General features: G+C 33.0%; 2 protein-coding genes across 2 annotated transcripts; both read left to right on the top strand.

Annotated features, from left to right (window-relative positions):
* The first annotated feature begins 4,905 nt into the window (after positions 1–4,905).
* On the top strand, positions 4,906–10,889 carry EMB1968 (ATPase family associated with various cellular activities (AAA)). Its single transcript, XM_078301145.1, has 12 exons — positions 4,906–5,048; positions 5,124–5,202; positions 7,278–7,357; positions 7,729–7,851; positions 7,943–8,009; positions 8,394–8,467; positions 8,549–8,669; positions 9,400–9,462; positions 9,542–9,601; positions 9,808–9,933; positions 10,509–10,592; positions 10,684–10,889. Exons 1-12 carry the CDS (start codon positions 5,005–5,007, stop codon positions 10,783–10,785), a joined length of 1,023 nt encoding a protein of 340 aa, XP_078157271.1. The 5' UTR covers positions 4,906–5,004; the 3' UTR covers positions 10,786–10,889.
* A 4,299-nt stretch (positions 10,890–15,188) lies between these two features.
* On the top strand, positions 15,189–20,832 carry SWI3C (SWITCH/sucrose nonfermenting 3C). Its single transcript, XM_078301134.1, has 9 exons — positions 15,189–15,593; positions 15,687–16,187; positions 16,385–16,956; positions 17,625–17,982; positions 18,437–18,510; positions 18,664–18,752; positions 19,141–19,208; positions 19,558–19,715; positions 20,133–20,832. Exons 1-9 carry the CDS (start codon positions 15,554–15,556, stop codon positions 20,625–20,627), a joined length of 2,355 nt encoding a protein of 784 aa, XP_078157260.1. The 5' UTR covers positions 15,189–15,553; the 3' UTR covers positions 20,628–20,832.
* The last annotated feature ends 5,086 nt before the right edge of the window (positions 20,833–25,918 follow it).

Raw genomic sequence — 25,918 nt, 5'->3', positions numbered from 1 at the left:
ATATATTTTATATTCAAAATATACCACTACCATATATTAATGCATGATACAAAATTTAATTGATATAGCGGTATATCCCGCACATGTTCCATTGTATTGATATAGCTTAATAAAGTAAAAAAAAAACCAACCTAGATATTAAGGTCCATTAAAATTGCAAAATCATGTTTTCTGAAAAAAAAATTTGCAAAATCATAACCCATGTAGCATAGCGGACCGCTATTGCCGCTACGCGCTATGCGCTATAGCGGACCGCTATTACCGCTATAGCGGTTGTAGCTTGATTAGCGCAGTTTTAGCCCGTAGCTTAGCTTTTTGGGTCCAAAACCGCTATAGCGGCGCTATAGCTTTGCTATAGCTAGCTATTTAGAAGCTTGCTTACTATATGGTAGTTTGAATATTTTGAATAGATTAAAATAATTAATTATGCCATGATTTCTAGGTTATTTTGAAATTTAAATAGAAAAAAGATAGATTATGTCATGATGCTGAATATATTTTGAATAGAAAAAGATCGATAGTTTATAATATTAGTATTACTATGGATATTTTGAGTCGCAATTTGGACTTTGTATTGGTTCAATATGAATATTATAATTTTTTAATCAATTTGATGTTATTTATTGTTTATGAGACTTACATAATGTTAATATTTAATACAAATATATGATATAATTTTTATAAAATAAAAAAAATGCTATGTAGCATAGCTTTTGCTATAGCTTTTTTTTAGGCTTCCCGCTATGACGCGATAAACGCTATTTAGAACCTTGTGAAATATATACACTGCACATGATACTTTCTCCTCTTTGTCAATAAACTAGTCATTCCTTTGAGAATAAAACAAACTGGAAATTTAAACTTTAAAACAAATATTTTTATATATGACATGAAATGCAATTTTGGGCATAAAAATTGTTTACTGTTATTATTTGATCTTCAAAAACGAAGTCTAATATTTTAGCGAAGAGAGTTCAATCAGAAGACATGATTATTTTTTAGGATTTTGATAACAATTTCCGCACCTTTATCTCCGCAATTAACCTTGTAGAAACTTTCAAAACAACTATGAAGTTAATAAAATGCTAGTGTTGAAGCATCAAAGTATTTATGTTGAATTTGCAAGTATTAATCCCTATGTAACGATCTTTATTTATGAAAGAATAAATCAATTCATCAGCTATTTCCACACAAATTTTTTTTTCTTTGTATCGTCTCCGCATAATTGGGGACCATTAAATAAACATCGTGGTCCAAAACTTCATGGGCCGAACTTCTCAGACATAATGATAAATACTTGTCAGAAACAATAATAAATACTTTATTGAACATCAATAAATAGATAAATATTTATTTCTAAATATTTTAATTGCAACTTTTAGTAAAACATCTATGACTTAAAATAGATTAGATGAATATTTTATGTAATATAGATAAATAACTGACAATACAAAAATGAATATTTTGTTCTTGAACTTATCAACAAGTAATGTTTAATCAAATCAATGTATCATCATATCATAAATAATGGTAAATACTTGTCATACATAATGATATATACTTGTCGGACATAATGATAAATACTTTCTTGAACATCAATAAAAAGATAAACATTTATTTCTAAATATTTTAATTGCAACCTTCAATAAAACATCTATGACTTAAATAGATTAGATGAATATTTTATGTTACAAGGATAAATACTTGATGACACAAAAATGAATACTTTGTTCTTGAACTTGTCCACAAGTAATGTTTAATCAAATCAATGTATTATCATATCATAAATAATGATAAATACTTGTCATACATAATGATATATACTTGTCGGACATAATGATAAATACTTTATTGAATACCAATAAATATTTATTTCTAAATATTTTAATTGCAACTTTCAGTAATACATCTATGACTTAAATATATTAAATGAATATTTTATGTTACATGGATAAATACTTGACAAGACAAAAATGAATATTGTATTCTTGAACTCGCTAACAAGTCATGTTTAATAAATGACAATTATTAGCGGGACCATCGATAGTTAAGAAAGTTATTAGGGGACAGTATAATTTAATGAGGGAGTAAATGGAAGTTATTAGCGGGATAAATCTAGGGATAAATGACAGTTAAGGAAGTTAATATTGATAGAAATAGTGCAGAGATAAATAGAGAAATATGGGTGAGTAGAATGATATAATTATTCTACTTTTTAATATACTTGTTTCATATAAAAAATAGAACAAAAAAACTACTATTTATAAGTTTGTAATATTAGTTTAGAAAAAATGATTGCTTTAGATTTCTATAATGGGCATCAAGATTGTTGAGCATCATGGGAGTTCTATAAATTTCTAATAAAGCTGATAGTTGAATAGAAAAGAAGGGAAAAAAGGAGTAGGACATAACTGACATGCATTTTGTTCATTTAAAATGAGTTTTAATAAAAAAAAGTAATAAAATGAATAAATTTGTGAGTTTTTAAATTTTAGAAGGATAAATATAATATTAGAAAGTTTAGAGAGGGAAATGGGCAATTTTAAAGTTTTCGAGGAGTATACATGAAGTTCCCCCGGGATTATTGTTCTTTTTATTTGAAAGCAAGCGGAGGATGCTTGCTTTAACTCCATTTAATCATCAATAGTTACGAGCATCTTTAACCCAACGATCATATAAAAACGGATAAAAAACAATGTGCTTGCACAGCAGTAATGCTTTGCAATTTATGTTAGTCGATTGGTAAATCAAAATGCTTGTGCTCACATCAGGTTTTCTGTGTAATAGTTGACATTGGTGTTTAAGAAAAGAAGTATTCTTTTTTTCTTTCATATGAATCGTTTAAAATTATCACAATGCTTAAATTATATCTGAATCGTTTCAATAAATTAAATTGATATAAAAATAAGAGTGAGTCTATGGTACTATGCATATTACGATTTGTTACCGTGCTACGGCTCTATATTCGAGTTTTCAAATCCTAACGGTCGATCCGAACCGTTCATCTTGTTCTCCATATTAATATGTGTTTGGAGACCAAATTTTACATTTTTTGAAATTTTTTTACTATTTTTTATATTTATTGAAAATCACTGTTTTTGGATGGTCCAGAATTTTCAGATCAAGCGATTTTCTAAATATCTAAAAAAATAGTAAAATTTTTTCAAAAAATGTAAAATTTGGTCTCCAAACACATATTAATATGGAGAACAAGATGAACGGTTCGGATCGACCGTTAGGATTTGAAAACTCGAATATAGAGCCGTAGCACGGTAACAACCTGTGATATGCTTAGTACCATAGACTCACTCATAAAAATAATAATTGAAGCCGTGTGATTGATTTTGAACAATTCATATGAAAGAAAAAAAAAGAGTGCTCATTTTTTAAAAAAAAAAATAGCAGATTTGAATCCGACATTGGATGTTCCCAATTCCGTTAGTTTCAGATTCAATCTCGTGCTACATCCATTCGAGGTATTATACTCAATAGTCAGGGCTGATAATCATAAAATGTTGCCCTCTAACCATGTCTCATTTAAGTTTTGACACATTTGTCTGTTATGTTGATACTTGCTTATTTTGTAGATGTATACTCAGTTTTTAAGATTACTACTGACAATTGTTTCTCTGGGAGACTGGGACTCATTTTTCAAATATCATAAAATGGATAATTGATTATTATTCAATGCACATTCAAGTAATAACTACATCAAAATCACAGTGTACATTTATTTATTCAGCCTTCTTTAAAAAATTAGAGAAAAATTAGAGAGTATTTGAGAGGGTGAAGACTTGATGAATGCAGGTATTATTCCTAATCAATATATCTCCGAATATACTTCAAGGGTAAGCAAGTTCACCAAATGACCAGCTTAGGGCAACGAGTAAGGTGTCTAATAAATATCAACCTGACTACAACAAATCTCAGACTAGGCGATGAATAAATGGCCAGCTTAAAATGTATACAAATCTGCTGCGATTATTGTGATTGAACAGTAACTCTAAAATCTCTATTTTTTCGAATCTAGTCGGTGAACTGTTTTGAAATACGTATACATAAAAGTTCTTAAAAATAATTACTTTGAGATTTGTTTTAAAAAAAAATTAGACGGCTGAATTTGAAAAAAGATAAATTTTTAGAATTACTATCCATGATTGCACCTGATTTATTTCCGCTTAAAATTGGATAACATCTCTATTCCATCTCTTCGTTATCCATTTAACAGTCTTCTAATTTATCTGTTAACAAAATTACTTATACGATAAGTGAAACTATACATTTTTTTGTATTTAACAGGATGAAAAACAGTTATTGTATATTTTTATTTAAGTTTGTTAATATATTTTTGTCACCGATAAATATATAATTTTACATAATGCATATGTGATATTGAGATTGGCTAGTATGCTATTGATTGTATATCGACATGCGGTACTATATATTGCCTCAAAACTATAATAGGTATCAAACGATAAATTCAAACTATTAAAACCGATATACTTTACGAGTAATGCATTTGCATGCAAAATTTTTAAGTTTTTTAATTCATATAGTATAAATTCAAATGGTAAATAAAATGATGAAGAATCAATTGTTAAAATTAACTTATTCATTTTCTGACTGCTTGATTTTATCCTTTTTTTTTTTTTTATAAAATATTGATTTTATACTAGGTGACTTCGTAAAGTTAATTTTACGTGTAAATATATTTCTGGTGAAGCATATCGGTTTATACCTCTTGTTAGCCAAACTCATGTAATATTTGTTGAAGGTTAGAAAAATATATTGATGGGATAACACTTTGATTAATATATTCGAAGAAAAAACCTTGATTTTTTTCTCCGTTATAAAGCCCAGCCCGCAAATACCCTACTCAAGAGGTACGTGGTTTCAAGTCACGCAATAAAACCAAAAGCCACAATCGCCATTTTTTTGTCTCACACTAAGCTGTCTGAAGTCTGAGCAAAGCGAGAAAGGAGAGAAAATCGAGCGAGGGAAGAAATGGCGCCTCTTGTACCTAGCTCCCAGCCATGGGTGGAGAAATAGTAATCCCCTCTCCCCTCTCTAATCTCAATTTGTGTGTTAGCTATCGCTCTTTTCTAATTGCTTCTCGAATTCAGTCGGCCGAGGCAAGTGAAGGATGTGGCCCACCAGGATGAGGTGGTGCGTGTTCTAACTAACACTCTCCAGACAGCTGATGTAAGTTTAGAAAACCCTATTTTGTTGTTTCTTCCCGGTTTCTCTCCTTGAGAGTTCAGTTTATTGAGTAATGCGAAACAAACTGAAAGAAACCTTAATTGCTAAATGTTGGGGGTGTCTTTAGAGAGATGTGAGAGAAATAAGAAAAGTAAACCATAATTCTCTGTGCTTCGTTGCATGTAAGCCATGGGGGCTCTTTCTTAGAGTAAAACACGTTTAATCAAGCAGGAAATGGAAATGGAAGAAGGACATGAAGGTCAGTTTTAGTGGCCGAATAGGGTTGAACTGCAATTAACGAAGGTATTTTGGAAAAAAAAAACAACGATGAATGAAGTAGCAGCTGCTTCTCTTTGAAGAGGTAGCGAAGTGGTATACGAGTTGCTGTTTCTCTCTTGTAATTGATTTTTGAGAAATTTAGATATATATCCAACATAACTTCTTCAATTAGATATTTACCTATGAAAACTTCAAAATTAGTTATTTCCCCATCTAAATATAACTATATTATAAATATACCCATTTATTAATTAAATCAATTAAAAACTGATTGATAGTAATAAACTATAAAATGACAATAATGCCCTTACATTTAAACCTTTGTTATAATAACAGTTTCACCTTTTTTAGCTCCCATACTAATTCATCGCCCAAGGTGTTAGCACAGCTCAGAACTGTAAATCCCAAGGTGTTAAGCCGCGGTTCATTTGATATGACAGTAAATTCTTCAAACTACCTTGATGAGTGATTGCTATTATAATTCTCAGTCCAATCCAAAGAAGCCATCAAAAGCAAAAATGTTGGCCTGATACTGACACCGAAGCAGTATTTTTTTTTTTTGAGGGTTAAACCGAACTTGTATTATTACATTTGTTATTCCAACTATAATATTTTGATTCATATGTAACTAGCACTATATGATATCATATAAACCTTAAAATGACTGCTTACAATATATACACCATATTCTGTTTTATAAGTCTAGAAAAGGAAAAGGAGAGAAATATCAATTGAAGTTGGGAAATTTAGTTATAGTTACATGGCCATAAATCCATAAAAATGTATAATTGTTGCTTCTTTATTTTGTTATTTTCCTGCTTGAAAATTAATCTTCTTCATCAATGTCCTATTCCTTCATTCTCTTGACAAGTCAGAAAGATGCACCAGTGAAAAACTTGGCTCCTGATACGATACCAGTGGTGAAAGACAGAGCAACATTCTAGTAAATGAGCTTCAAAAATTGAAAATAAAAAAAAACAAAGCAAGAATCAGAGTAATTGAGATGGAGAAAGAAAAAACCGAGAAGATGAAATAGATCTCCGCTCTGATATCAAGAAAAATCAAATATCGATGACCTTGATTCAGACTTTCAGGTTCTGGTTGAAAAATAAATTAGCAATGAGACCTTACTATAAATCAAATAGGAGATTGAGTTCCTTTGCCAAAATTAGAGAGATGATGGAAGGAGGGAAGGAGAAAGAGAGAGACTGGATCGTTCAATTGAGAACGAGAGCTGCTGCAGGGAGAGAGAAAGAATGAGAACAAAGACATTAAAGAGACGGACTACCTTGGCTTACAAGCACGAATTTTGAGGCATGATCAAACGGTGGATCTGTCATCGGACCAGAATCGATTCGGGTATCAGAACGCCCCTCCCACGTTATAGGATTTTGAAAGGGGGCAAAATTGTCAATTTAATTATTAATCATTATTAATTTATATTCTTTTAGTTTAAAATGAAAAATGGGCATATTTATAATATAGCTATATTTGGATGGGTAAATTACTAATTTTGTAGTTTTAATGGGTAAATATCTTAAAGTTTACGGTGTTGAGAATAATGGGATAATCTGTCTAGATATACAACTCAATCTTACACTTTAGTCCCTACAACTATTATATTCACACTTTTACCTAAATACCCTTATATTAACAATACAATATCCAACATATCTAATTGAAGAAGTTATGATGGGCATATATCTAAATTTCTCTTGATTCTTATGGGGCAATTTAACTTCTGTTGTCTAATAATAACAGGGAGTGCTTATTTATGATTGATTTTGTTTATTGTTCAGTTGCCTCACATGCTCTTTTATGGACCTCCTGGTACTGGTAAAACTACTACAGGTCTTGCCATTGCTCATCAGCTCTTTGGGTATATTTTAATTTTATTTATTCCGATTCACAAAATTTCGATGAAATCTTGAAAAAATGTTGTCAATATCTCTTGACCGCTACAGTTGCATAGTAGATACTATATTGTTACTGCACAATTTTTTTGACTTTTTTTATTGAGGGACAATTGTAAAATCATCAGTTCTGCTATATTAAACTTAAAATATATTATTACATTCATCAAAAGAGAAGGAAACTTAGAAAATAATGGACCAAATAAATTGCAGATATTGATATACAAACATGATCAGATGTTTTCCTTTCTTTTTTTTTCGTTTTTTTTTTCTGAAAGATAACTGGTGCATGTGCTGCTTATTGCAAAAATTAATACTATTTTTTTTAATGTATTAGGCCAGAGCTATACAAGTCAAGAGTTCTAGAACTTAATGCAAGTGATGATCGTGGAATTAATGTGGTGCGAACAAAAATCAAGGATTTTGCGGCTGTTGCTGTTGGCTCCAAATCTTATCAAGGGTAGATGTATACCTCTTTATTCTAAATCCTATTTGTTTCATGGCTGTGCGAACTTAACCCTGTTGGTTTCTTTTAATTGTACTTTAAGCAGTTACCCTTGCCCGCCTTACAAGATAATAATACTAGATGAAGCTGATTCAATGACTGAAGATGCTCAGGTGCATTTTCATTTATTTCATGCTGTCATTAATAATGTAAAACATCCCTTAAAGTCTTCAAAAGGATCTTGTTTGTAAAACATACTTTATTTCATGCTATCATTTATTTTCACTTATCTTGTTTGGACCACAGGATAGTAAATCCTAGACTTTGTAAATAGCTACCTTCCTTTCAGAATTACGTTTGGTAATCTGAAGAGATATCACTCATGAAAAACTGTCTAACATTGCTTGTGATTCTGTATTGACACCCCTAAGGATGTGAATTTAATTTTTGATTGATGTTTCATTGATAGCAAGTTAAATATAACATATTAAATGTTATTTGTGATAAAAACGTTTTATTGTCTGCCCAGTTGATAATTATATTTGTTAATCTGTCAGAATGCTCTGAGGCGAACAATGGAGACTTATTCTAAAGTGACAAGGTTCTTCTTCATATGCAACTATATCAGCAGGTCAAATACTACCTGAAAGTTCTTTTATAAGTGTATTTGGTTTAAATCTATTGAACATATGTATGTATATGTTGTGTATAGGATCATAGAGCCGCTAGCCTCCAGGTGCGCAAAGTTCAGATTTAAGCCTCTCCCTGCAGAGATTATGAGCAACCGCATAACTCATATTTGTAATGAGGAAGGCCTTAACCTAGACAGCGAGGTTTATTCTTTTCCTTTGCTTTTCTCATGTTATACACTCAAAAAGCGTTTCCACCCAAAAGCATCCAATTGGTGAAATCACGGTTAGAGCCATGTATTCAACACAAAGCAACTAGCAATGTTAATTTTATATAGGATAAATTGCTAATACCTCTTGTTTATTTCTTGTCTGTTACGACTAGTTCTGTTGTTTTCTTGCTTCCTTCGGAGCATTTTTTTTTTTTGGCTTATGAAGAGAAATTTCAGAAAAACACAGTCAGTATCTATCTTTATTGAAGTAGGTTCTTGAGCTCGCTCCAAAAAACATATGCCTGCTATCGGAATATTAAAAAATAATATTGCAGCTCAATTTGAAAATGATAGCTCTATAAAATGTTTTAGGAAGAATGTAAGTTTGAAGGGATGGTTGTCAGAATGAGAGCTTTCCATTGTCAGTGGTGGAACTCCAGTTTCATGTTTTTTCTTGTACACTTCATCTGTTTTGTATGAGCTATAGCTTGTCAAGGGGCTATGCTTGAGAACCTTGCCTGGCCTAGGAAAAACTTTTGTATATATCTGGGTTAGTTTCAATCTTTTTTATTAGATATGCATCATCAAAATGTCTTTTGAGTGGCAAAGGTTAGGTTTGGTACCATTAAGAACTGGAGTTATCCTATACTTCTCATTAAGATCCTTAAGATTTTTCTGATGATATGTCGGCAATTTTTTGCATTTCTCATGGCTGACATCAGGCACTATCGACACTGAGCTCCATCTCCCAAGGAGATCTTCGACGTGCTATTACTTATCTACAGGTAATGCAAATAGATACATCATGATTACAAGTTTACAACTAATAAATATTACTATGCAAAACTCTACCTATGAATGCAGAGTGCAGCTCGGCTCTTTGGCTCATCTATTTCTGCAAGCAATTTAATTAGTGTTTCTGGGGTATTCATCTTTTACTCTACTTCTATTATCATGTTTTCAATTCTAGTAAGGATATAATTTATTTTCCAGGAAGTTGTTTATTTGATTTGCGGTAATGGTGACCTTTACACGCAACCTTAGTTCAATATTCCTTAAGCCAATTATAGAACAAAAATATTACAGTACTCAACCTAACCTGAGGTTTTGTTAAACATTTTAAAAATTAGGTAATACCTCCTGAAGTAGTCCAGGCACTTTTTGAATCTTGCAAGTCTGGAGATTTCGATAGTGCAAATAAGGAGGTGGATAATATTATTGCAGAGGGATATCCAGTCTCACAACTTCTCAACCAGGCAATTCCTCTCTTTTATCCTTTCTTCATACTGCTAAACCTACTCTACAATGCAACTCCTTTCTTATGCAATGACCTGCTTTCAGTTACTGCTTTTGAGGGAATTAATGGGGTTGTCTTTGTAAATAACAACATTTTTGTTCCTTCTGTGAATTATACCAAAGGAAAAAAAAAGATGTTTTCGAATGATACCAACCAGTTAGTCAGGGCATAGTATGTTCCAGTAAGACTGGCAATACTAAATTAAATCTAACCAATATCAGTGTCCGGCTTCAAGTTGCATGGTTAATATCAAGTGATCAGTATGTAAGGGAGAGGGAAATTTGTCTTTGTTGCTCAACTTCACATTGGTTTTGGTGGTTGGGTCTAATTTTCAAGTAATGCATAAGATTATTGTAGTTTATTGCAAAAATATGGGTGCTTCAGGTGTTGTTTGCAACTCAAATTTCATGTTAGGTGTAATTTGTAAAAGAAGCCTACCTGTTATATGACAAGTCTTGGTGTAGAAACAATTCTTGTTTTATGGTTTAGCTTTCTTTGTTTGGTTTTGCTTGCTAAATAGAGGTGTAATTCCAGCTTCTAGATGTTGTCGTAGATGCTGAGGATGTTACAGATGAACAGAAGGCAAAAATATGCAGAAAGTTAGGCGAAGCAGATAAGGTTTGTTAAGTTATGTAATCCTTTTCTTTTGTGGATTTCAGTTAACACTTGTCATAGTTGAAGTGTTTATTTTTAATTGGTTATTTTACAGTGCTTGCTTGATGGAGCCGACGAGTACTTGCAGCTACTTGATGTAACCAGTCAAACCATCCGAGCTGTTTGCAACATGCCAGAGGAACTCCGTTTTGACTAAATTTTCAGGAACTGCTTAGTAGATGTTTCTCATAACTATCCATGTTGAAAAGTCATAGAGCTGTGTTTTGAATTGACCATCTCTCTATTATTTAATGATATATCCATCATTTCTACTGATCGGGTGCGGATCCCCTATAAGTAACCCAACTTTTGGGTTTTGGATCGGACCGTCCGATTTGAATCCGTCGCTTGAGATTGCCTCGGGATTCGGATTCGTTGCTTGGGATGTGCGCGCTCCACTTTGGATGGATTGTTACGGGTTCGAATCGGACGGTCCTGATCTAAAATCCAAAAATTGGGTTACTTCACTGGATCTGAATTCTGATCCATGTCTCCTTGGGCTCAAGTGGGAGTAATGCAGAGAATAAGAAAGCGGGGAATGCGAACACATCTTGAATTATTGAACCAACATAGTGAAAATCGATAATTTATTTAAACTAAAGTTTTAATTAAATTGAAAATATATAATCTGCATGAATACTCAAGTTCTTGTTGTCAATTTGCTTAATAAGGAGATTACGCGAATAGACATTTAATAAAAGAAACAAATAAAAGAGAAAAGAACTAATATATTGCTTTGGGTTTGCATTTCTATTATCTACATCTCTCACTAGACAATGGCGCACTTTTAATATGGGAATTTATGCTTCATGTGCTTGCAAAACACACAAATTATTCTATTTTAATTTTTAATTTCTTTCTTTTAAGAAGGAAGATAACCTATTTATATTATAAATATTACAACATGGGAAAATGGACAGGCAGAGATGGTGTGGGGTTGAATTCGGATCCTCAAGTTGCACTACTTGGTTGTACTTTAGATTTGGACCGTTAATCGTTGAACCAATTACCAGGACTGAAATTTCATTTGAACTTATTCTCAGTTGGGGTTGAATCTCCATTCGTTCTTGAATCTTAATTCTTAACAAATGCATGATACGCAACAAAGCAACTGACTCCGTTTTTAATTTACTATATACGAACGAAAATGTTCAATAATGTTTCATGTGCAACTCTTTCTCAATTCAATAATGTTCAATTTTTGGGTGTTTTCGATTCTATAAAAATTAGTCAAGTACTGATAATATTTCATTAATTAATAGGGAATAAACACGGTTGTTTAAACTATTGAAAATATCTTGCCTCCTTACCCTAATAAACCATTGAAAATATATTTACATGGCTGTACGAACTTGGCATATACAATTGTCAACTAATCAGCACTAATTTGTGGCTTGTGAACTTTATAAGCTCCGTATCAAAGTTGGTGGTAGTCTCGTTATTTCACAAAAAGAAAGTCATTTTAACTTCCCATCGAGTTGAAATCAAATTATATTGTTTTAAGAATTAACGGATGAGAACTAGGATGTTTCTATTTTCTACGCTCACCAATTATCTGGCGATGTTAATTCTAAAACCTTACGTTTCCTATTTAAACTAAAAAAAATTATTGAAATGATTTCAAATGATATATATAAATTAGGGAGCACCTAGCTATCCCCCATAACAATCCTCCATTTCATCTCCCAATCATTAACTACTTCAATAACTACTAACTACTTAAGGGGACCACTTACTATTTGGGGACTACATAATATTTGAAAGATTTTACAACTGGCGAGTGCTAGTATTCATCTATAATGTATCAAGTATTCATCTATAACACATCAAGTATTCATACCTAATATATCAAGTATTTAAAAAAAAAAAAACAGACACATTTTTAGAGGTGAAATTTTTTTTTTCGTTCAATCTAATCAATATTTCTGACAATCGGTGAGAAATTTTGCAAATCTAAAATCACGAATGTTTTTGACATAATTTTATCTTTAAAATGAGATCCATGATGACATACTTTCGAGTTGTCCGTTGTACAAGTATTCATCCTTATCGAGAAAATATTCATCATCGTCGTGCAAGTGCAAATATAAAAACTGGACACATCACTCATCTATCTTTTACACGTTTTTAGAGGTGTTTTTTTTTTCTCCGTTCAATCTAACCAATATTTATTACGATATGTGAAGAATTTTGCAAATCTAAAACCACGAACATTTTCTACACAATTTTATCTTTCAAATGAGATCCATGATGACATACTTTTGAGTTGTCCGTTGCACAAGTATTCATCTCTTATCGAGAAAGTATTCATCATCGTCATGTAAATGCAAATATAAAAACTGGACACATCACTCATCCATCTTTTACACGTTTTTAGAGGTGGGTTTTTTTTCTCCGTTCAATCTAACCAATATTTCTGACGATCTATGAAGAATTTTGCAAATCTAAAACCACGAACGTTTTCTACACAATTTTATCTTTCAAATGAGATCCATGATGATATACTTTCGAGTTGTCCGTTGCACAAGTATTAATATCTTGTCACGCAAGTATTCATACCTAAGATATTAAGTATTCATTTATACACATTGAAGTATTCATTCTAAAACATCAAGTATTCATTTATATATCTCTATTTTTTTTTTCAAAATTTGTTTTTATGTCATTTATTTAATACGCAGTGGTCTAATTCACCATTAATAAAGCTTTGTTCTTTGCAAAACTCGATACTTCATGAGGAAGGAGAATATAAACATGAAAGGGATTAATTGCATATACATATACAAAATTATTTTGATACGATCGACAGTGACAGATTTGACCGGGTAGAGACGTGTTCTAGTATTCATTCATACATATTGAAGTATTCATTCATACACAATGAAGTATTCATTCATACACAATGAAGTATTCATTCATACACAATGAAGTATTCATTCCTGGCAGAGGCGTGCTTGATTGGGATGGAGTGACGGATGATCTCCGGCAGAACGTTCGCTGGAGCAGGAGTAGCAGGCGTAAAGGGAAAAAACCGAGGCGAAAGTGTAAGAGGGAGAGAGCTTATTGTATTTACCATTTCGAGGTGGGAGAGGGAGGGGAGCTTATCGAAGGAAAAACGGAGGCGGAGGAGGAGGTGGGATGCGGAGGTGGGAGAGGGAGGTAGAGGCGGAGGTGAGGTGAGGTGTAGGAGGCGGAGGTGAGAGAGGGAGGTGGGAGGCGGAGGTGGGAGAGGGAGGTGGGAGGCGGAGGCGGAGGTGGGAGAAGAATGTGGGAGAAGAAGATGGAGATGAAAAAGAAAAATGGAGGTGGAAGAGAAATGGAGAAAGAGGAAAGAAATAAAAGGTTGTTAGAAATAGTAGTTATAGTTATAGTTAAAATAAAAAGTTAGTTGGGGGATGAAATGAGGGATGGATAGGTGGGGGAAATTATAATTACCCTATAAATTATTGAAGCCGATCTACTTCACGAGCAGTGTATTAATGTGTTTACATTACAAATTTATAAATTTTCGAATTAATTTAATATAAAGTCAAGCGATAAGAGAAGATCTATAAGTTAATTTAAGACGTTTGTTTTTCATCTTTTTTAACCGCTCAACTAGGGCTGCACAAAAAATTCGTAGTTCATGATTTGATTCGAGTTTGATTCAAAAAAGTTTGTAAAAAATTCGATTCGAAATAGTTCGAAATTAATTCAAACCAAATTCAAACTGGACATGGTTTGTTCGAAATAGGTTCGCGAACCATTCTAGTTCGAAATTCAAAGTAACGTGAATCGTTAATTTATGTTGATGACTTAAAAGTTAAAATATAAAACCACCCAGCCATAAGTCATAACTCGTAAGTCGTAAGTCGTAATCCTTGTTCTCAGTTCTAAAATCCCATACGACTTTCACCTCTTGCTTTCGGCGCCTACAATCACTATTCCCTGTCGTAAAAAAGTTCGTAAAAGATTTGAAATTGAGTTTGTAAAAAATTCAATTCGAAATTAATTCAAACCAAACTCAAACTATGATAATTTCGATTCGTTTGCAGCCCTACGCTCAACTTTACACAAAATTAATTAAAATATATATAATTCTTTCACGTAAATAGTGAAGTAGATCGGTTTCAACGGTTTGAATTAGTTATTTGAAACCAATTCAATAGATATTAGAGTTAAGTTTATCAAAGATTCGGGTGAGCTTAAGAACACTAGTTCTTCTCATTTTGCACGTATCTTAGGAAACTAATAGTTACTAAAGTGGATTTTTAAAATTCAGTTGTGGAATCTATAACTTATTGGATGCACGATTAAGATTCGTATACATATTCATAAAGGTAAATTCATTAGATCGAATTTCGAATACACAGACGGCCTTATGGTATGTGGGCATTACAGCAAAAACGTTAAAATCTTGAGAGACTTCCCTTTTTAACTTTCTAAAAAAACACTTTCCTTTTTAACTTCACAAAAATAAACTGACTTTATCTTTTGATACTCCACACAATAATAACAAAAATATTACCAACCGATGGACAGTTCAGAATTTTTGCCAATTGTGCATGTCGCGCGTTAGACTTTAAGACCTCTTGATCGCAAATAAAAAGGTAAAATATCTCATTTGTAAATGCTAATCACCGTCCCCTATTCCAATTAGCTCGATCCTCCTAGCACGCCAGCCAGGCGCCATAATTCACCGTGCATCCCCAGCTTTGCTCCTGACGCTTTCCCACGTGCAGCGGGTTTACAATATTCTAATAGCAGTCTAAAGTAACCCGCCACACCAAATAAAACACTAAATTTTAGCAAAGGACTCGAACGAGGTTACCCGACTCGTCTTGTAGCCCAACACGACATGCCACAGCGCCACTGTCAGTACAGCTTTTCCCAAACCCCTCGAGTCACGTGAGTGTCACGTGCCCCAAATCTCCTCTCCATCTCCGATGCCTCGCCGTAGTATCCCTCCGGCCTCCCCCTCCATAGGTACTTTCTTCGTTTCTTTCTTTTTTTTTTTTCATATATTTGTACTCTACAATTCTCTCTCCTTTTCCTAAGCTAGGGTTAGGGTTTTTGTAGATCCTCGCCCCAAGTGGCGCAAGAAGAAACGCAAGCGCGACACCGGCAAGCAGGACTCCGACTCCGACTCCGACTCCGGCGGTGCCGCCTCCCCCTCCGCCGCGGCCGCCGCTGGGGTTGGAAGCGGTGCGGGAGGCGGCGATCCTTTACTCGACCTCCGTGAATCCGAAGTGGTCTCGGGTGGGGCTCAGAAAATCTGTGATTTCCCGGCAGCATTCAAGCGGACTGTAAGTAGGCCCCACCACTCTGTACTTTCTATTGTAGCAGCTGAAAGGAGGTGTCTCGCTTCAGCATTAGGGAATGGTTTGGGTGGAAATGCGGCGTTCATGGAGAATTTGTCGCATGGCCAGCTTCAGTCAGTGTCAGCTGTGGCTACTGAGAATTTGGTTGATGGAGATAAGCCGCCAGTTTATGTGTGCACGCCACCTCAGCTGATGGAAGGGAAAGGTGTGGTACGGAAATTTGAGGGAGATCGTGTTTTGGTTGTTCCGGCACATTCTGGTAAATTGCCTTTCTGTTGCTCTCAAATTTGTTTGCTTGACAATTCTATCATATACTTTTCGAATGTTTTAGCTGTGCTCATAAAGATAGAAATTAATATTTCCATAAGTTGGAAGAGTGATTGTTTAATGGGGCCTCATATTGTTACTGTTTCTTTTCCTCGATATATAACTCATTTTGCCAATGCAATTTTACAGAGTGGTTTTCACCCACAACAGTGCACAGACTAGAGCGTCAGGTGGTACCACATTTCTTCTCTGGCAAGTCCCCATCCCACACGCCGGAGAAGTATGTCTCTCTTCGAAATAAAATAATCTCAAAGTACTTAGACAACCCTACCAGGCGACTTGCATTTGGTGAGTGCCAGCCTCTTGTTTCAAGCAATGCAGAGCTATATGACCTAAGCCGCATTGTGCGCTTCCTTGACAATTGGGGGATAATAAACTACCTGGCGATAGGCTCAGTCCACCGTGGTTTACGCATGGCTGCCTCTCTCTTAAAGGAGGACCCTGCTACTGGAGAACTCCAGCTGGTGACAGCACCTCTGAAGTCGATAGATAGTTTAATCTTGTTTGATAGGCCTAAGTGTAGCTTGAAGGCTGAGGAGTTAGCTTTTCTGTCAACCTCATCGGGTTCTAGTTCAGGTTTGTTGGATTTAGATAATGGGCTGGCAGATCTGGATGGAAAGATAAGAGAGAAGCTATCAGAGAATTCATGCGGCTATTGTTCAGTTCCTCTGCCTGGGTTGCACTATCGGTCCCAAAAGGAGGTAATTTTCTATTCTTTTCGATTGTCCGGTTTATTCCTGCAAACTTAACTTGATATTGGGAAATTGGTACTAGGTTGCTATGGTTCATAAGTTGGCTAAAGTCAAGATGGTGTAAATCATGTTTATGTTGGGCTTCTAAGTGAAGTTGAGTTTCGTTTGTCAAGTATGGGACCAAACCAAGTCCAAATCAGGCTTGCTCTTTTCAGATCTATTTTGACTTAGGTTGTATAAAAATGCAAGTGTCTGAGATAGATTGCTTTCTGACTTATTGCTAACTATATGGTTGACCAACTGGATAATAGATCATATGGTTGTATCATGTAATTGAGTAAGAATATCTTCTTTTTTATTTTTTAGATTTTCTAATTTATTTTTGCTCTGATCTCACTATTTTAATCATATAAAGTTCTTTAACAACCCCTTTTATTTGTTGTTATCAAATGAAAGTATGAATTAGAGAATTAAGCGTTTCTATTTGGAGATACCCTCTTCTGTTTTTCTTTTTCTTGTTTGTGTCGTTTGCTTCTAGGACCCTAACCCTATCTCCAGACCAGGATTTGCCTTACAGGGGCAAATGGTTTTTTCTTGTTTGCCTTTAATTATTTTATCTAGATTGGCCTTCTTCTTTTTTCTTTTAGTTTTAAAAAATAATATTGATTATTTATCAGGCTGATACTGCTCTATGCTTGAATTGCTTCCACGATGCCAAATACATCACTGGCCATTCAAGCCTTGATTTTACAAAAACTGACTCCAAAAGAGAACCATTAGAAAGTGAAAGCGATAGCTGGACTGACCAGGAGACACTCCTGTTACTTGAGGGCATAGAGAAATACAATGACCGCTGGAATGAGATAGCGGGGCATGTTGGAACAAAATCAAAGGCTCAGTGCATTCAGCACTTTATCAGATTACCAGTTGAAGATGGGTTACTTGAAAATATGGATGTTCCTGAAATGCCCCAATCTGATGGGATGGAAAGAGAGGCTCCAAGCTCAAGTTACATTCCCAATGGAGAAACTTCAGGTACTTTTATTTGTTTTGAGGCGAGTGGTTTTTGTTTTGGCTGCATTTGTGAAATTTCATCCAGAACATACCTATGTCATTATATTAGCAGTTCAGTATTGATTTGGTATATACCATGATGTGACCATATAGCTTCTCTGTACTTAATTTTATATTTGTTTTTGGCGAGATGTTCTTACTTTTGTAATAACAAATCAATTATAATCTGACTGACAAGGTACCAGAAATTCAGCACAAGGAACCAATCATAGTCTGTAGCTAAATGTACCCAAGAAAAAGGAAAGAGACTTAAAGAAATAAGAAAATTTAATTAAGCATAAGAAAGCCAATCAAATGACATTCATTTGCAAAACAACAGCTGATAATACTGAAACTCTCATGTAGGATCGTGAAATTAATATTGATTAGCTGTAAGATAGGGTGTTCGACTAAGTGATTTATACATCTTATGTAGGTGTTTTACAACATGATGCTCAAGCTGCGCACAAGTTTCCTTTTGCTGATGCACCTAATCCTGTTATGTCTCTTGTGAGTAACTTTTGGCTGCTTACTTTTTCTTTCTTCTCCGTAATCTAAAAGAAATAATGTTCTTGAGAAACAAACAGTACATGCAACCCAGAGTACTAGCAACTGAAACAGATAAATATTGATGAGACTTTTTGTATGTATTTTTTTCACAAGGTTGCATTTCTGGCCTCTGCGGTTGGGCCTAGAGTTGCTGCTGCTTGTGCAAATGCATCTCTCTGTGTATTGACCAAGGAAGATTCAAGGTATAATGCTGCACTCCATGGCTTAAACGAGCTACATGTACTTTAGTAATATTTATTTAATAGAGCCATGAGCAACATATATGATTTGGCTTTTTAGTACTCCCTTCGCCAGTGTTGCAGACAGCAAGCAAAAAGTATTGTAATTTTTGAAGTGATGCATGATTTTACATTACTTCGGATATGTATATGACCATAATTTTGCATTCCCCTACCCCGAAACCAAAAAAAAAAAAAAAAATACAAATTGAACTTTTTTGAGCTAGGATGGGTGCCATATATAGGCTGCACCCCGCTCTTTGCAGCTAATTCCATATGTAAGATTTTATTTTTTATTATTATCAATAGTGATAATGGCAAAAAATGATTTGATTTTTAAATTCTGATAAAGGTCAAATTCAGATGGCTCTCATACTGAAGCTAACCATCGAGCCAACGCCAACATGCACAATTCTACTGGTAATTGTATTATTAATATTATTGTTCTGCACCACCAGGTTTTAATTCATATGAAATAGTTGAGATACTAACCTTTTAAAAGTTTTTCTCGCTGCCGACATTCAAAATAACCCTTTGCTTGTTTCTGAAAGCAAAAGTAAAAGTTGACCACCTGTTCATTACTCATGAAACAACCTTTATAATAATGTCATTGTACCAGTACCGGAATCTATACCCCTGGATTCAAAATAACCTTACATCTATGAAGTTGTTCCAACTCATTTTAAGGTTGTATATTCTATCATGGGTGCATAAATTATTCTTGTAAATATATATAGTTATTAGAAAGCTCGTAATTTGTGACTTTCAGATTGGAGTACAGATGATCCTCCCTCCCCGCTTTCCCCAGAAGGTGTGAAATATGCAGCAAGTTGTGGCCTATCGGCAGCTGCTGTGAAAGCAAAATTGTTTGCTGACCAAGAGGAACGTGAAATCCAAAGACTCTCTGCCACAATTATCAACCACCAGGTCCATTGATAGATTTATCTCAATTCAATATGAATTTGAATTCTGACTTCATTATGCTTGTTGTTTGTTAATTATGGGTTTGTTTATTATTAGTATTTTTTTAAATTTGGTAACAATTCACAAAATGCCCACTTAATTATTGTACTATAATATAGCAACAACATTTGACTTTCCTACAGCATACAGGAAAATTAGCGATATAGTTCACTCTTCCTCTTTCTTTTTCCAATACAGTTTTATTACTCCTTTGTTGCTGTTTAGTGCCCGAGAGTTCAGACTGCATGCGACAGGGGGTGTCTGACCTGTTGAGCTAGTGGTTGTCACAAGAGAAAGTTGTTTATTTTCATGTTCATCAAAGGCTAAGAATCTTTTGTAGTAGTTCCGCTGAGTTATTTAGTATATTGTTTATATTTGCAGTTAAAAAGATTGGAATTGAAGCTGAAACAATTTGCGGAGATCGAGACCCTTCTTTTGAAGGAATGCGAACAAGTGGATAAATTAAGACAACGCATCTATGCGGAGCGGGTACGTATGATGACATCAGGCCGTGTCGGGCCGCCATTAGCTGGGCCTATACCTGCATCCATGTCAGCACCTACTAGCACCAGCCCAATGAGTCCAAATTCTAGACCCCCACCGGCTATGAGTGCCTCCCTTAACATTCAGCCAAACATGCCGGGCATGCAACAAGGGACCCATGCACAGTTGCAACAGTTAATGCAGAGGCAACAACAGATGCTTTCTTTCGGTCCCCGCTTGCCTTTATCTGCAATTCATCCAAATCTCAATGCAGGGCCTGCACAAAATGTTGTGTTTAATTCTGTTACAGCAGGTGGTGTGGCACCTAACCATCCTAACCATCCCCTGAATTCCTTGTTGAGACCCTCTGGGAATAATTCAAATGTAGGTTGAGGATTCTAGTTATTTTTTAAAAAAAAATATTTTTATTTGTAAGTCATAGTTGTAGTAATTAATTTGTTTGGCCTCGTTCTTCTATTGCAATTGTAGAGGTTGCTAGTTTATTTATAATCTTTTTGTTTATTGTGTTTTTCTTCTGGACAATATGTCGTATCTTTGAAAGGAAATAAGATAGTATAGGTCTAGGCTGTTTAGCTAACCAACCTCTTTGCAATCATCCCTATTAATGCCAATTTGATTGCATTCCCTTTTGAAATTTGAGCATATACGGAGGATCATAGATGCTGAAGGAGAAATTGAGATGTGGAAAATTAGTCTTGAGGTTTGCCATCACACTTAAACATTTGTTCAGACATTTTATCATTTTGGTTTGTAAGTGTGGGCTCTGTATAAATTTGAATTTGGATTAGCAGTTGTATCTAATAGAAAAATCAGACAAGGTTTCATCTGACAAATGTCAAATTATGTTTTGATCTATTTAGACAAGTGCCACTGACAAATGTCAATTATGTTTTGATCTATTTAGACAAGTGCTAATTCCAAAAATTCAAATCTATATAGAGCTCTTAGCCTCTTACAATGATCATACTTAATCATTGTACAAGTTTAATATTATTTATACAATGATTAACTAATTTTAGTGTATTATACGGTTGACTGAAGTTTGTTTAAAGAAAGCGATACTCAAATATATCATTGAAAACTATTTAGGCCACTGAAAATTAACATAAATAATGGATCTATTATCTTCTGCCTAATGTTGCTGTTCATTCGCTGTCAATCGTATTTCTTATGATGTGCTTCTTGGGACATGCAAAGCGCAGATTTTGAATCACCTAGAGATTGTCAGCTAGATATAATGTCACTTGATCAGACTTGATATTATATCAACCTTCATAATTAATTAAAAAAGACTTGTTAACAATCGTTCTGTCTAACACATTCTTGCACTGAGCTTGTCCATTATTTAATCATTTTAACGTGCCAGAATTTCTTATAATTCCATTCATACGTGCGAGTTGTGCACAAATTCAAATTCATATGAAATATTCATACTTTTAAAAAAAAATTGTACAGTATTGGAGCCTAGAGCAACAATACCTCTGACGAAACAAAACATTTTCCTTCACCTTATTAAAATGTTTGTGACTCCTGAATTTTTTTCAAATACACATGTCAACTTTACAATAAATGTCGACCTATCCTTATATAGCTTCTAGCTTATCAGTTACGTGTTAAAACTAATTGATATCAAAGTACGAGCAGTTTCAGTGGAAGAAATACAAAAACTTAATATTTTTATCAGTAATTTTTTTGACAATCTTTTGGTTATGTTTGACATCATTTCCGAGTTATCCACTCGTCCGCGTGTTACTAGACAATATGTATGAGTAAGATATTTATAAAGTTAGTTTCAATTCATGCAACACATGACAATAAAGACAAAAAACGAGTATATGATATTGATGTGTTATATGAAATGAAATTAGTTATGTCAATATCTTTACCTCATGTATCCTGTTTATGAGTAATTATAATCCTCTTGACTCATGTATCAATATTTATATGCTTTATTACATTATCCTAGTATGTGTCTATGCGTTACAACATGAATATATCATTAAAAAAATTCTCATAGTAATATAAAAAGAAGAACAATGAAAATAATACTATCCAACAAGATATTAAAATGTATTGGTTATAAATTCAAGTTATAAATAAAAGGTCAATTAGTAATATAGAGTCCAATGATAAATCACGTCGACTGAGTGCAAATTGAAGATATCACAATAGTAGTTATATTATACACCTTGTACCTGTCAAAAAGAAAACAAATATTTAATTGCTATAATTGAAAACAAATAATAAAAACAGAAATGTTAAATTAATATGGTTCATACCTTACTAGTATCATGCCCGCGCATTGCAATATGGACAATATTATAAGAGAACAAAAACAAATCTCATACAAAATGACATATTTTCATAAAAAAAAATTAGACTAAATAACAAATAACATTCTTAAATGACATAAAATAACATCTACACATAAATAACATTTCTTAATGATATACATATTTTTTGTTTGTTTGTCTTTCTGACATATTTTCATAAAAAAAATTCATACAAAATGACATATTAAATGACCAATCAATTATCAATAAATTATAAAGTTTCTTAAATAAAGACATGACTAATCAATTATCAATCAATCTTAAAGTTTCTTAAATGACATATAAAAAATAGAAAGAAATCAAGACTAATAAAAAAGATGATACAATTTGCATGTGGCCAGTACGTGCTTAAATAAATTTGGACTTCTGCACGTAAAAATATATTTAAAAAAAATGCATAGAATCAAAAGAAGACGTACTATTTGATTGGAGGAATGATATTCAATTATTTTAATCATAGCCATTGGTGAATCATGGCATCTACATACTTAATATAAGAATGGAGATTCCTCGCTCAAGATCTTCCGGTAAACTATATTTTTTATATAAGCACTCTTTCTCTCTTTTGAAAGCTTCAAAACATATTACAACTTGCTAATATTTATTATTAGCGTATTTTTGGGCCAATAAGATTCAACTTATTTAAATAAATAATTAAATACATAATGATGATAACAGATATAGTGTATTATTATATATATTAATTTGAAATGATACATATTTGAATATAATAGAATCATTTTTACTTAAATGGGATCATTAAATGGCAAATAATATTTCTCAAGTGATATAAAAATGAAAGAAATGAAGACAACCAATCAATTATCAATAAATCCAAAAAAAATTTAGATGATATTTAAAAAATGAAAAATAAAACAAAACCAATATGAAAATTGAATATCTAACAATCAAATAAGTGTGGCGAGTACGTGTTTAAATAAATTTAAACTTGTACATGTAAAATAAAATAAAAGAGATACATAAAATAAAAATTTGCAAACTATTTAATTAGAGAAATGATATTCAATTTAAAATTTTATCTTTTAGTTTCCACTGTTAACGGATCAAACATCTACGTAATAATATTAAACACAGAAAAAAATAATCACAAAATACACGTTGAATCCCATAACTATTTTGCGACAACAACGTTAGAATTAAGAAGAGCAACCATAGATCTTGTCTTTATCTATTTGTACAATTCTGGAAAGCAGAGTAGCTTTAATGCTGATTTTATGAAAAAAGGTTTGTCACAACAACTTTGATTTTGACGATTACCAAGTAATAACGCCGACAAATTCTAGATTCGCAAATATTCAAATAAATCATTCAAGTAAACCGCCGAATAAAAGAAAAATATGCTAACGAAATGGTGCATACATAAAGCTACTAAATACATAAATGCATACAAATAGTCAACTTGTTTGTTTATTCCCGTTTCAAATATGATTAATGTCTTTCTGACCATTATAACCTTTAAAAAAGAATCATATATCCCTCTAACAGTATATTTATTATAATTACCACATATACCATACATATTATTATTTACCATGTATATCAATGGCGTCCATCAAGAGAGAGCACCATTTCAGGAGCATTATATACTGTTTCATATTTTTTAAGGTAAAATAAAATTGTCGGGTGAGATAACAATTATTCAATCCTTTCCAAATTTTATGACCAATATATTTTTCAAAGACATAATGGGATCGCATTATAAAAATTGCTTAATAAAACTACTCTTTAGACACAATTGGAATTTCATAGAAAGATTTACAAAAGACACAATTAAAATATTTTCTTAAAACTTGGAAAGACAAATCAAGGAAAACAAAATTGAAACCAACTTCTCGTTAATGTACACCGTTCTTTATAAAATATACAGTGTTACATTTGTGAATCAAGTAAATTCAATGCGAATCCAAAATTGGACCACAGACAATGTCTTCAAGATTTCTTACTATTAGATTCTATAAATTTAAAAGAGTGAGTCTATGGTACTATGCATATCACGGGTTGGCACCGTGCTACGACTCTATATTTGAGTTTTCAAATCCTAACGGTCGATCCGAACCGTTCATCTTGTTCTCCATATTAATATGTGTTTGGAGACCAAATTTTACATTTTTTGAAATTTTTTTACTATTTGTTTAGATATTTAGAAAATCACTTGATCTGAAAATTCTGGACCATCCAAAAACAGTGATTTTCAATAAATCTAAAAAAATAGTGAAAAAATTTCAAAAAATGTAAAATTTGGTCTCCAAACACATATTAATATGGAGAACAAGATGAACGGTTTGGATCGATCGTTAGGATTTGAAAACTCAAATATAGAGCCGTAGCACGGTGCCAAATCGTAATATGCATAGTACCATAGACTCACTCAATTTAAAATTCATTTTAATTACTTTCTGTTTAAAAAAAATAGAAAAAAAGGAATCAATACAGGGTCTTATTCTTATACCCAGCTCCCTGTTCGGCAGCAGCTTCAACTTTTACTGTTCACGTGGAAAAACAAAAATTTAATCTGACTGAATTTATTTTTTCACCATGTAAACAATAAAATTCAGTTCAAAATTTAAAGAGCATGATTTTCTAATAAAAAAAATATAAAGTATATTCCACCAAAAAAAAAAAATACAGCTTCACAGGGATACAGGCGCTCTTTTACTTTTATTTTTTTTATGGGAACTGACCGTCTATTTCAAATGGCTAAATCCGCATGTCTCCGTTTGAACAGTCAAACTACATCCTTTTATTTTGCTTACAAAGAGTCAAATACGCCTGGATGATAACGCGCATCATACACTAGACTAATATCACGTCCAACGGTCCAAGTAAAACCCCTAAATATTTTTTAATGTTAAGGAGAGATCGAGTTACAATAATTTTGAGTTACAACAAAGTTATAATAATTATTTTTTATATTTTTAAAGTCTAAATAGTCGATTCAAACCGTTTAATATGATTGATATGTTAAAATGTGCTTCCATATCAAATTTTATATTTTTTGAAACTTTTTTACTCTTTATTAAGATGGGTACAAAATTCAATGGTCTGAAATTGACTAGTTTTTGTAAAATATGTAATAAATAGTAAAAAAATTTCAAAAATTATAAAATTTAATCTGAAAACACATTTTAACATATTCATCATGTTGAACAGTTTAAATCAACGATTTAGACTTTAAAAATATAAAAAATAATTATGATAACTTTATTGTAACTCAAAATTGTGTTAACTCGATCTCTCCTCTTTAATGTTTCATGTGACTTTTGAACCAGATGCATTTAATAAACCATGGAACGAGTCCTGTCCTTTCTC

This window comes from Carex rostrata, chromosome 1, assembly GCF_964058835.1.
Source record: "Carex rostrata chromosome 1, lpCarRost1.2, whole genome shotgun sequence".
NCBI classification, from domain to species: domain Eukaryota; kingdom Viridiplantae; phylum Streptophyta; class Magnoliopsida; order Poales; family Cyperaceae; genus Carex; species Carex rostrata.
Note: the sequence above shows the minus strand (reverse complement) of the source record. Positions and strands in the feature narration are given on the sequence as shown.

Excerpts from the sequence above, each read along its gene's own strand:
- EMB1968 (XM_078301145.1), top strand. The coding sequence starts at position 5,005 with ATGGCGCCTCTTGTACCTAGCTCCCAGCCATGGGTGGAGAAATA. Across the intron at positions 8,010-8,393 it reads CAATGACTGAAGATGCTCAG|AATGCTCTGAGGCGAACAAT; the intron begins GTGCATTTTCAT and ends TTAATCTGTCAG. Across the intron at positions 8,468-8,548 it reads ATATGCAACTATATCAGCAG|GATCATAGAGCCGCTAGCCT; the intron begins GTCAAATACTAC and ends TGTTGTGTATAG.
- SWI3C (XM_078301134.1), top strand. The coding sequence starts at position 15,554 with ATGCCTCGCCGTAGTATCCCTCCGGCCTCCCCCTCCATAG. Across the intron at positions 15,594-15,686 it reads TCCGGCCTCCCCCTCCATAG|ATCCTCGCCCCAAGTGGCGC; the intron begins GTACTTTCTTCG and ends GGGTTTTTGTAG. Across the intron at positions 19,209-19,557 it reads CAACATGCACAATTCTACTG|ATTGGAGTACAGATGATCCT; the intron begins GTAATTGTATTA and ends TGTGACTTTCAG.